The 12,632-nt window shown below is 46.5% G+C and overlaps 1 protein-coding gene across 3 annotated transcripts in view; it reads left to right on the forward strand.

The window, feature by feature from the left end:
• Positions 1–12,632, forward strand: part of LOC144686698 (sodium-driven chloride bicarbonate exchanger-like) — a 344,112-nt gene that overhangs the window by 156,340 nt on the left and 175,140 nt on the right. For all 3 annotated transcript variants that reach the window (XM_078552275.1, XM_078552273.1, XM_078552274.1), the window contains exon 6: positions 3,868–4,053. In XM_078552275.1, coding sequence (XP_078408401.1) covers positions 3,868–4,053 — 186 coding nt within the window. The remainder of the gene's footprint in view (positions 1–3,867; positions 4,054–12,632) is intronic.

Consider the following 12,632-nt stretch of genomic DNA (forward strand, 5'->3'; position numbering starts at 1 on the left):
GCAGTGAGTGAATGTCTGTTCGGGTGCCCTTTAAATATGGCACCAAGACCTGCGACCCCACGAGGTAACAGCAGAGCAAACGACTTCCTGCCCACCCTGCCAAGAGATCCGCCAAGCTTCTCATGGATGTATAAATAATGAGCTGAACAGCAGAAGATTGCGTGTGTTCAGCTGTCCCGCTGCCCAGTGGGAATCACTTCAACTTCCCCACCCAGCACCAAACTTAAATTTCAGAGTGGAAGATTCTGCCCAATGAGTTTTGATAGTTCTTTGACAGCTTGGAAGTTCTTTGACAGCTTGACAGTTCTTTGACAGCTTGACATTTCCAATGAGTTTGTAAACATTTTATGCACAATCATGTCTACTTTTCACAATTCCAAAGGGCACCTGCCCTACCCCAGAGGGCACCTTACCTCTCACAAAGGTGTCCCGGGACCATATCCAAAGGGGTACATTAGAACTCCACAGAAGTACCCTCGCTCTCCAAACAAATCCACAAGGTTCACTCCTGCTCCTACCAGGTCTAATTTGCATACTTTGGGTTTCAGACAGCTACCTCACCAAGACGAGTGGAGGCAGCTGCTGATATGGGCAGCTGCCTCGGGGATCCACGGATGTGAGATTTATAACCCATCCCCATTCCCCCCGTGCGAAAATGGCGGAGACTTGGGTTTGGGGGTAGGACTTCTGTATTCTGGTCTCTGCTGGCATTTTTGGACAGTCACAGAGCCTCTGCACCAAAATTCAGGCCTAAGTCCCAACTTTAACTGGGAACATGAGTACAGTATGTGTGGGCCTGGGTGCAAGAAACGCCTGTGATGCCACAGATATGAGATCATTTCAACTCCTAGTCCACATTCAAAGGATGGATGGCTGGCTCCACCTAAATCCAACTGGAATGAGGAGGAGGCTGTGAGAGAAGTAAGACTTCATGCAAGACTCTAGGGACCCGAAGAATCAATTCCCTGCACTAAATTAGGGGGCTTTGGTCAGGATGGGTAGAGTATTTGATGGGAATTGTGGTGGGGAGGGGTGTGCAAAACCTGGGGGCTGGGTGGGCCATGGTTTCCTTGTGGGGTTTGAAGGAGCAGTCCTTCTCCTCCTGGCTTGCAAGGAAACCTTTAAATAAAATAAAAATCAAGCTTACCAGGACCATGGTTTCATTAGTCGTTCAGCTGCAGCCTGGAGTGAAAATAACACTGACTGTTGCCAACAGTTTCCTGATGTCTAAAAATTGATGATGTCTAAAAAATATAAAAATCACACTTAGCTGGGTCATAGTCTTTAATGCTGTTAGGTTTCACTGGTGGCACCAGCGCAGGGTGTTTTACCCCAATCTAGAGTAAAAATCATGTTGGGGAACAGAATGTTGTTCTGTTGGATTCTGACATTTAAATATTCATGATGCTGCCATCTGCATGCAGCGGGTGACTTGATCAACATCGTATTCGGCAGTTGCAAACCCATTGAGAAAACTGCAGGAACCGATCCATTGTCATTTTATCTACTAGCACTTCCAAGAGTGGGGCATTGTTAAAATTGGTCCCTTATATTCACAACCTCATACAGTACAAATTACTTTCCCTCAAAATTTCACATTCATAAAAATTGGAACCAATCACATCCCTGTTACTGTCAGAGGTGCTAACTTGCAGATGAAACATTGAACTACAGTCTTTTCTTCCGCCTCAGATGAATGGAATAGATCCCATGGCACTATTCAAAGGAGAGCAAGGAAGCTCCCTTCCTGATGTCCTGGGCAATATTTATCCATTAACCCAGTTTTCAAACTATTTTGGTAGAAAGACCTCTTTACAAATGGATTAGTTATCATAGACCTCCTATCTAAATTGTAATATTATATGATACTTATAAGGTGGGCTTGCTTTTAATAAAATAGGTATTTACTTATAGATACCAGTAAGATGGGTATGTGTGCTTCTCAATGCATAGTCTGTCCATCTTTGGCAGGACAGACGAGAAGCCCAGAGAGAGCAGGAGCCTAGAGAAACTAGAGTACGTAGAAAGCACTAGGAGAGCATAGGTGAGAGCAGGCACATTGGGACAGCAGGAGCATGGAGGCAGCAGGAGCGCTGAGAAAGCAGGAGGGGAGCAGGGGAAGAACAGGAGCGCTGTGGGAATAGAACATGTAGAGAGCAGAAGCATGGAGAAATTAGGAGCCCAGAGAATACAGGAGCAGGGAGAAATCAAGGGCATGGAAAAAGTACTAGGGGAGAAGAACAGAAGCGCTTTGGGAGCAGAGCATGGGGTAGAGTAGGAGCACAGAGAGGAAGAACATGGGGGAATGGGGAGCCTATAGAAAGCAGGATCCTGGGATGGGTTGGGGGGGTGTTTTTGGAGCAGGTGCACCTAGGGAACCAGGAGCACGAAGAGTGCACTAAGGGAGCAGGATAGAGCAGGAGAGTAGAGCATGCCGCTGGCCGCAACTCACTTGCTTACTTTTGATCATGCTGCCCCAGGCCATTATCTACTTGTGGCCAGCCTTGCATCACAAACCCCCTTTCATCACAAAGGTGTCTGCCGACTCCAGTTTGAGAACAGCTGCTTTAACCAACATAATTAAAAAGCAGATTACCTGGGCCAAAATCCTAACAGCACTGTAGGTGTATCTACAACAGATGGAATGCAATGGTTCAAGAATGTGGCTCACCGCTACCTCATCAAGGGCAGTTAGGGATGAGCAACAATTGCTGGCTTTGCTAGTGATGGTCACATCCCATGAAAGAATAATACAAAATTAATTCTTATTCCTGTTGAAGGGAAGTTGTTGTGCGCAGGTGGGCTTGGGATGTCTTGAGATCATGATAGACATTATATAAATGCAAATTCTTTCTCTTTCTTTGATCATTTTACTAACTGTTGGGTCAAAATGTTTTTCATGCTCTTGTGTCCTTACTATTACTTTTTTGTACATTCAAGATTATGCAAATGTATGGTTGCAATGTCTTCCGAACTATCCAGATGTTCACACTCCCTGGCCTCTCCTCTGCTTTATATTTCTATGTTTTACACTCCACGTTCCTTCGCCCTCCTTCTGCTCATGCTGATCCCACCTCTTGGCTCCACCTCTTGTCTGCTCTCTCTTCCTGGTTGCTGTTCTGCTCCCAGTCGCTTCTTGGTCCGACCCTGTTCTATGCTTTTCGGTTAGATTGTGCGCTATGCTGCATGTAGCTCCTGATATTAAGGACATTGAAATAGTAGAAACAATGTCATCAGATAAAAAAAATTCATAACTTACCTGTGAGACAAACTATGTTGTTGATATGTCAAATTTGGACTTTGTTGTAGCTCTGTCTCGGGTTTACAAGTAGTCATTTGGTAATATAGAACTTGAGTATGCTGAAAAAAGAGACAAGCCGTCAAAGCTTTTCATCTTATACTCATCAGGACAGATTTGCAAGAATACCAATTGTAAAGGGAACAACATTTAATACTGCATGTGAAGGGAGTGCTGATTGGTTGGTAAGTGGACACAGCAAGAGGCGCAATGCCTCTTCCAGTCAGAACCCACTTGCCAACCAATCAGCACTCTCTTCTCATGCAGTATAAATTGTTGTTCCCTTTGCAATTGATATTCTTGCGAATCTGTCCTGATGAGTGCAAGATGAAAAGCTTTGACAGCATGTCTCTTTTTTCAGCAATTCTCAAATTCTGTACTACCAAATGTTTATTTGTATACCTGAGACAGAGGTACAACAAAGATCAAATTCAGAATTTAAAAAAAAATTGTTTCTGCAAACTAAGTCTAAATTTTCATTTGTTGGATGGTCACTAGCTAGTGTGCAGAATTTATCAGCAACATCTCTCAAAAGTTAGCAATAATTGATTTCAGTTTACTTTTCACAGACCTAATTCTGGATCAGCAAGTGGCCTCAGGACTAAGTGATGATGTCCGTCAAAAGGTTCATCAAGCCCTCCTAAAACGACATCATCATCAGAATCAGAAGAAGCTTAGTAATCGAATTCCTATAGTCAGATCCTTTGCTGATATTGGAAAAAAACATTCTGATCCACACTCATTGGATAAAAATGGTGAGCTGCTTCTTATTTCAGGTCTGAAAATGAAAGTAAAATACATGTCAAAGCAAAGATTGTAAGTTTGTTTAGTATTTATAACTAACAAACATAGAATTAGGACAGTTTTATATATTTAAATGACATTCAACAATTATTTGTTAATAGTAACTAGTAACTATTAATGAGATGGAATATTCTAATTTAACTTTGTTCAGCTAAAAATCCTTTCTAATATTGTATTTTATGTCATCCCATTTTGTTTCACTTTAAGTTTCTGCACTTCCCAGAATGCCAGTTGATTTTTGTTGAACGCAATATTTTACGATTTTGACAAAGTTCTGAAGTAGTTTTAATGCTTCCATAGTGGTTTAATACCACTCAAGAATACTCCATTTTTATTTTTAGTTTGTACTGTGTTAGCTAATCTCAGCCTGGGGATGAGTAGAGGTTTACCCTGTGCAATGGTTTGTAACTCTACTTGTTAAATTTTTAGTGTTTTCTATCCTTTTCACTGTAATTATTTTCAACAATTGTATCTTGGATCATTCTCCTAGGCGTTTGACATCTTCATATGCCTTTGAGAGTATCTTCACTACCCTTGCCATCTATGTCAAACATTTGGAAACATGCCTGTGGCAAAAAGAAAATTTTGACCTGTCGTTTGTTTTTAATCTGATGGGATTGTTCTTATGCAGACATGGGGAAAACCATCCTAACAGAATAAGTGGCTCTGCGAGCGGATGGGCGCTTAAGAGCACTGAAATTGACAGCAAGTTGGCGATCTGGCTCGAACCCGCCAACTTCCGCTTTTAATTGCAGTGTTTTCAGCTGCACATGCGAAACTTCCTTGTGAGAGACAGATTGCCAATTTAAATATGTTAATAGCTCACTAACAACTATTTTTACTGGGATTTTCAACTTTAACTGAGTTAAAAGCAAAAAACTGCGGATGCTGGAAATCAAAAACAAAAACAAAAATACCTGGAAAATCTCAGCAGGTCTGACAGCATCTGCGGAGAGGAACACAGTTAACGTTTCGAGTCCGTATGACTCTTTTCTGGACTTCCTGGAATTCGCTAGTGAAAGCAAGGTGAGAAGACAGTGGGAATTAAGGGAGCTGAACAAATGACAAGCAAAAAATTCTATAAGTACTGAGACTTCACACCTGCTTCTTTGTCTAACTGAAAGGTTTTTACTCGCAGCACGTATTATTCACTACATTGAAGATCATTTCTACTACTTTGGAGTTTTGTGCAACTGGTCTTTCCATCTGACAAACATTAGTTCAGCATTAGTTGACTTTTCCAGCTTTACCTTGAACCTCAGATGAGGACCAAAATGAGCAGCAGCATTACAACATCAGTAGCAAGAGCAGCACCAGTCGTCGTCATCTTACCAACCTGTCACTCAACAGGAGAGAGGAGATGAACACAGCAGTGCAGTTTGGAGGAAATGATACCCCTGACACAGGGCAAATAGCTTCAGATTCCTGAATATGTCCAAACACCAATTAGGAGGCTCAGGGTATCTAGTCAGGTATTTGCTGACATTTGCAGCCTGCTAGAAGGAGATCTGCCACGTGGATCTGCTGGCCATGCTCCCCTCAACTTCTTTGCACTTGGCTCCTTCCAGGGCTCCGCAAGAGATATTTGCAGAATTTTACAACCTCCTGCCCACAACTGCACTCAGGTGACTGATTCCATGGCCAACAATTATGTACACTGCCATTGATGAGGATAATCAGAATAAGTGGGCACTTGGTTGTGTGGCTCTTCCTGGCTTCCCACAGGTCCAGGAAGTCATCACTTCACACATGTGGCAATAAAGATGCCCCTAGACCAACTTGGAGTCATCATCAATCTCAAGGCCTCCCACTCCATCAGTGTGCACCTCGTGTGTAACACTAAAAGTTCATCATGCATGCATATGCAAGATTCCCAAGGAGCTGCTATGATGATTTTGTCCTACGCCTGTTCACTCTCCCAGAGCTCTTTGGACCTTGAAGCAGAGTTAGTGGCTGGCTCCTTGGAGACACGGGCTACCTACTGAAGACATGGCTGATGACACATGTTAAGAGCCCAAACAATGAGGCCTGGGAGCGAAACAATCAAAGCCACGTAACCGCAAGAACCACCACTGAGTAAGCAATCAGGGTGTTGGAGACGGGCTTTAGGCACCTGGACAGATCTATTGGCCCTTCAGTATGCACCAGCGCAGATTTCAAGACTGAAAGTGGTGTGCAACATAGTGCAGCAATGAGGATTGAAACTGAAATAGGGAAAAATGTGCTAAGCAGAGTTCCTATTCAGGAGGAAGAGGAGCAGGCAAATGTGATGTGGTAAAGACACCAGCAGCCTTGCATATTGCTCCCAGCATGGCCTAATTCTGGAACAATTTATTTCGATTGAACTGGGTGCACCTATCAGGAAGTCACGTTCTGAACCCACTTGGCAGTGCCCCTCAACTATTCTCCAATCCGAAGCAGCTCAAAAACTAACAGACACCCATTGCTCCTCTTTAAGTCTCATCTTACTCTGCATCACAAATGAGAAGGCCACTTGCTAGGCAGCAGACAAAAATAGGCAACACAGGAAAATATTGCAAACTAATAATTTTTATTTGAATGAAAAATGGAACAGAAAGTTAACAACCTAACCTTGTGTTAAACACCCATGTACATACAACAAATCTTTATTCTTCTTTATCCTGCTACTCCTATGTGGTGCAACCACTGAGGCTTCATCTGAGCTAAAGCTAGGCTGCTTATATCCCTGCTTTAACTGCTCAAATACTCTTGCCCAACATTCTCTGGGTTTTGGAGTCTTCAGGCACCACGGAAAAATGTCCTAACTATACATGTGTAGGGGCACACTCAGCCATCAGGACAAGAGGCAGCATGTAGGGGACTGACTGAGGGAGAGGTGGGACAATGGGTGAGGAGTGGAAACTCTTCCATGTCCCCTTTTTCCCTTTTTCCATCCTTCCTCTCATGACCCACCCACACTTCCCTGCTACCAATGAACTGCAGTGTCGTTCACTGGGGCGCTGAGAGGCATGGCTAGGTTTGCATCAATCCTGTTAAGGTGGCATTCAGAATGTATAAGTCATTGGAGTGGGCCAGTTTGGCTGCTACATTTGATGCATACCTCTATATAGATGACCACTGTTTCCATGGATGAAGACATCATTGTGAAGGCCTACAACATCCTGGCACTCATGCTTCAGACAGACTCCTCCAATCTCTCTCCAAGCATGCACAGTGTGGCTGGAAAGGCAGCCAGCACCTCACACATTTTTAGCTGTTGTTCCAAAAGTATTCTTTCATTGACGGCCCTCAAGACTGAGCCTCTGTGTCAAGCTGAACAGAGTGTGGAGCTTCCCACATCCCCCAATGTAGAATTTCCACTGCTGTTCCTGTCTGCCACCAGCTCTTGCTCACCTGTGATGTTTAAGGCACCATGTGAAAACCCAGCTACTTGTCTTGGCAAGGTATATGTATTTGAACTGGTGCACTGTCTACATGAATTCTGTGACTGTGCATCCACAGAGTGAGTTACCTCCTCTAAGAAGCCTTAATCTTTCCCCTGCACCATCTCCTGTGGGACACTTGATGGGCCTGTGGGAAATGAAAGTTAAGTTTGAATTGTCAAGATAGGAAAGTGTTAAGTCAACATTGTGCATATCATCATATTTCACTGGCTGCTGACATCAAGTCAACATGAATAAGTGTTGTATGCCATATAGCAATGTGATATTTAATTCTGGGTAGCTGGGAGGTCCCCATTTGTCCCTCTTCGATGGTCAGACATGCCAAAACTCTTCTTATCTCCAGCTGTACTATGCAGCTCTCAAATGGATATGGCAGGTGGACCATATCCAGTTCTCTGTTTTTCCCTGGTGTTCTATGCTCTGTTCTGCAGGAGGGAGGGAAGAGACCCATGAATGTGCAAAAAGGAATGTGTTGAGTGAATGGATGGACAACATTTGTGAAAGCTATCAGGGATAATGTGGCATTGCATTAAGATGAGAGTGGTTTATGATCTGTTAGGGAGGTGAGGAGATGCATAGGCAGAGGGGGATGGGTGCTCCAGCAAGACAAGTTGGTATGAGGAGTGATATGTAGGAGTAGATTGAGAAGGCAGAGTGAGGGGGGTTGGTGTTAGGTGCACATTAAGAGGCACTTGAATGTGCCATGATACTCACCTTTACTGACCTGATTACATCATTAGGAGCGGAATCATCCCAGATTTGCACAAAGTGCAGTAGCGGGTGGGAAATAAGTTGATTTACCCGCTAACCGCAATGGTGAGTTTTTGTGCCATGTCGTTCCCTTTCTGCCTCTCACAGGCAACACACCATTTTGCTGGTGGGCAGCCTTTGATTCACCCGCCATGCCAACACCTCGCCGCTTCCTTACACTGGGCGCCATATTTAAACTGAAGCTGTGCACACACCTCTCAGTGCTTCCAGCTCAGGACTGCTTTACAGAAGACATGGCCTCGAACAGCAAGAAGACAGCAGCCCATCGATTCAGTGACATGTCCCTGGAATGGCTTTTGGATACTGTGGAGGCCTGCCATGATATCTTCTGGCCGGAGGAGGGGCAGCAACATCACCAATCTAGCTTGGGAGGCTTTGGCAATGACCACTGCTGCCCACAAGAAGTTGGCCACCCAGTGCAAAAGAGGATGAATGATCTCATCTGTGCCAGCAAGGTAAGTCAACCATCTTCATCACTCTAAACTGACACTGCCATCACACATTCACTGGCATCTCACTCACTGCCAGCTCAAGGAACCTCACGACTCACTCTCTCACACACACCCTCACATCTCTATCTGGCCTCATCTCCTCTGAAGATCGCCTCCTCATCCTGTCCATGGCTTCACTCAGCACACTCGCATGCCTGCCATTCTTCTCATTTGGCCGGGCATGCTCCTTGCTCACACTCTCTCCACCTGTCTTTATGGAGGGTAGGGTTGTGCACAATAAAAGCGAGAGGTCTCAGATTGGGGGTGGAGTGCCTGACATCAAGGTCCTCACTTCCTTTGAAGACCACGCGTTAGAGCTGGCCGGAGAGGGCGTACACCATTCCTGCAGCAACGGTGAGGTCGGCACCAAGCATCCAAGTGAGGATCATGCACCAGATCGTCCCTCTGGCAACTCAGCTGTGAATCCACTGTTCTTTGTACCGTGGTGGCCATGCACTAATAATCTCCACTTTCTCTCATCGGCACATCTATCATGTCACCCTAAGACAACCTTGGCCCCAACTCCAGCGCCGACAACACCTTGGATGAGGACCCTGCAGACAGCACCCTCGAAGAACTGTCACAGCGCTCACCCACACCCTTCACCAGTGCAGCGACACACACCTCAGTGGGACCAGCTGGCTTGGGTTCATTATCTGGTGAGCACAGCACACAGTCTGTCCCACAGCAGGTGGAGGCAGGGACACCCAAGGTCGCCAGCACTTGGAAGACTGCTGGAGGCAAGGGATCTGCTGAGTCCGAGTCAGATGATGAGCCTCTGGACTCGGTCCCCAATCAGTTGTTGGAACTGCAGTGATAATCACAGGAACAGCAGGAAGGGATCACAGCTGCACTCCTCAGATTGCAAGGCACGATGGAGAGTCTGTCCACCTTCAGTCTGAGGTGATTCCACTGTCATGCCAATGCACCGGGGTCAACATTAGCAGAATGGCAGCCGCCATGCAGACCTTGGTCCAAGACATCTGTCTTGCACTGCTGTTCAGGCTGACCTCCATCCCGGATGCTGTAGTTGTCCTCCAACAGTGTCAGTGCGAGACGGGTGTGGAGCAGCTCGATCTCACTCCAGCTTCCCCTTCTCCTCAACGAGTTGGCCAGGGGCCATCGGCGGCCCATAGTGGGGAGGACCAGCAGTTCGACACCCTGGGGCCATCCACCCAGGTGATTCCGGGAATGTCCAGCTGATCCAACTCCCCTCTTCCTGCGACCCCATCAGCTCCAGCTCCACAGGCCGAGGAGGGTGCACCTGCCCCACAGCAGGAGACCCAAAGCAGGCCGGGGCCCTCCATGTCTCAGTCCTCCAGAGGACACCCACCAAGATCATCACAGACAGTCAGCAGGCTGCCTCCACATCGGCTTTGGATGTTGGGGGAGCACCAAGACTTAGCAGCAGGGTTAGGAAGGTTAAGAAAATGTAGTTTCACCGCGTGGGCATGGGTGTTAATCAATTGTATACAAAGTTGACTATTATAAATAAACTCCCAACAATGTCACCCTGTCTATGGCTCCTTGTTATGATGGGCAGTGTTTGTGTCAGTCTGAAATGAAAGCTTGTTTCCTGCACAAGATAAAGGCAGGTGTCTCAGTCCAGGGCTTTCTCCCTGTGCTTTGTGGAACCATCCCAGTACACTGATGGTCTTCACTGTCACTGGTCACATCAGTCATGCCTGCACCTCGATGGGGTTTATCACTGCTGCCAGAATGTCCTGGTCCGGCGGTATAGAGTTCCGTCACTTTCTCTGTGTGCTCTTAGCACTTTGAGGTGAGTCTGGCCTCCCACCTCATCAACATCTGTGTCCAGTGACCATGTGGTCCTGAAGGGTTCTGCTCACAAAGGATGCCATAGGATCAGGAGAAGCTAAAGTTTCCCCACTGCAACTCCATGATATGACCCTGTTCACAGAGCGCAAGGGAGCTACCATCAGCCAGACAGGAGTCAGACATTCACATAAGCTATGTGAGGATCTATGGAGTGTCCCCACTGCATGTCATCATTATCCTCCTGGAATGTAGGGACTATGCGCATCTGCTGCATCTCCATGACAGGAGCCTTATCACAGAGGGTATGTGCGCTGCCGTCAGCCAGACAGGTGTCAAACATTCACAGATGTGATTGAGGATCCATGGAGTGTCCTCACTGCATATCTTCATCATCTTCCACGAATCTGGCTGCTATGAGGGCCTCCTGAGCGTGCCTGCCTCATCTGGACAACACGATGGCTTCATTGCCATCATCCCTGCCTTCCAGGACCTCATCACCCTCATCCCCATTGACGTCCTCCTCATTGGAGGAGACGTGCAGCTCCTCCACCTCCTCCCACCGTTGCAGCGCCAGGTTGTGTAGGGCACAGCAGATGACAACGACGATGTGTGCTACCCTCTGTGGATTATATTGCAGGGCTCTGCCAGACTGGTCCAGGCACAGGAACCTCATTTTCAACTGGTCTGCTCCACCAAGTTGTGAGTTGCAGCATGAACCTCGTTATACCTTCCCTCTGATGCACCCTGAGGCCGCCGCATGGACATCATCAGCCACGTACTCTGTGGGTAGTCCTTGTCCTCGAGGGGCCAACCTTGTGAACCCTGGAAGACGTCAGGGATCTGAGACCTGCTGAGAATGTAGGAGTCATGGACACTCCCTGGGAATCTTGTGCAGACCTGCAGGATGCGTTTGCTGTGGTCGCAGACCAGCTGAACATTCAGTGAGTGGAAGCACTTGCAGTTCATGTACTGCGCTGCTTGTTGCCATGGAGATCTAAGTGCCATATGAGTGCAGTCAATGGCATTTTTCACCTATGGAAGACCAGAGACCTGTGGAAAACTCAGCGCTCTTCCTTCCTGACTTTCCTGATCCAAGTCGACATGCACAAAGTTGTGTGCCTTTGCAAATATGGCATCCTTGACCTTCTGGATGTTCTTGTGTGTGGAAGCTTGTGAGATCCCGCAGAGGTCGCTTGTGGAGCCCTGGAAGGAGCCACTGGTGTAAAAATTGAGCGTTGCGGTCACTTTCACAGGCACTGGCAGTGGATGCCCTCCAAGTCCCCATGGTGCCAAACCTGCAACAGGTGACGAACCAGTTCCCTGGACATGCGCCGTCTTCGGTGACCCTGGTTCTCGGTAATCCGCAGGAATGACAATTGCTGTCTGTAGACACTGGGTCTAGCTAGGCGCCGACCCGTAATGGCTCACTGTGGCTCTTCAGCGACATGTGTAGGAGCCCAAGCCACCCCTTCATCTTGAGGGTGCTGCTCCTCCCTCTGCCCAGCTTGGCATCTCTGTCGCTTTCTTCTCCTTTGTCTCCACTTCTTGTAAGCCATGCGACATACAGCTAGGTCATCAGGCTGCATGCTCCTGATGTACTCTTCCTGCAGGATGAAAGAGAGAGAGAGCTTGGCATGGGGAGCCATAGAGGGTAGGTGGAAGGGCAAGGTTTCACTTGGGTACATGAAGGGCATATGGGGTAGGGGGGGCATGAGTGTCATGGACGAGTGACATGCTCCAAACAAATTTTGAGCCAATGCTTTAGTAAGTCATAAAATACAAAAAGGAATATAATTTTTGAGAGACCGTACTTGAAGCAAGGCTCTAGTTACAGAAAAAGAATAATTTTGAAAACCTCTTTGGGTGTAGTTCACAATTTAAAAACTGATGCTTCAGGCTCATAGTTGAAGATTGGGCAAAGAAGACAAAGTGGAAGATTGCTGACACCTCTAGAACATGGGGCAACATATTCAACAGAAAAGGGTATCGTAAAAAAAGAAAGATTACATTTAAATAAAAACAGAAAATGCCGTAAATACTCAGCAGGTCTGGCAGCATCTATGA

The sequence above is a fragment of the Cetorhinus maximus genome, chromosome 11 (assembly GCF_964194155.1).
Source record: "Cetorhinus maximus chromosome 11, sCetMax3.hap1.1, whole genome shotgun sequence".
Classification (NCBI taxonomy): domain Eukaryota; kingdom Metazoa; phylum Chordata; class Chondrichthyes; order Lamniformes; family Cetorhinidae; genus Cetorhinus; species Cetorhinus maximus.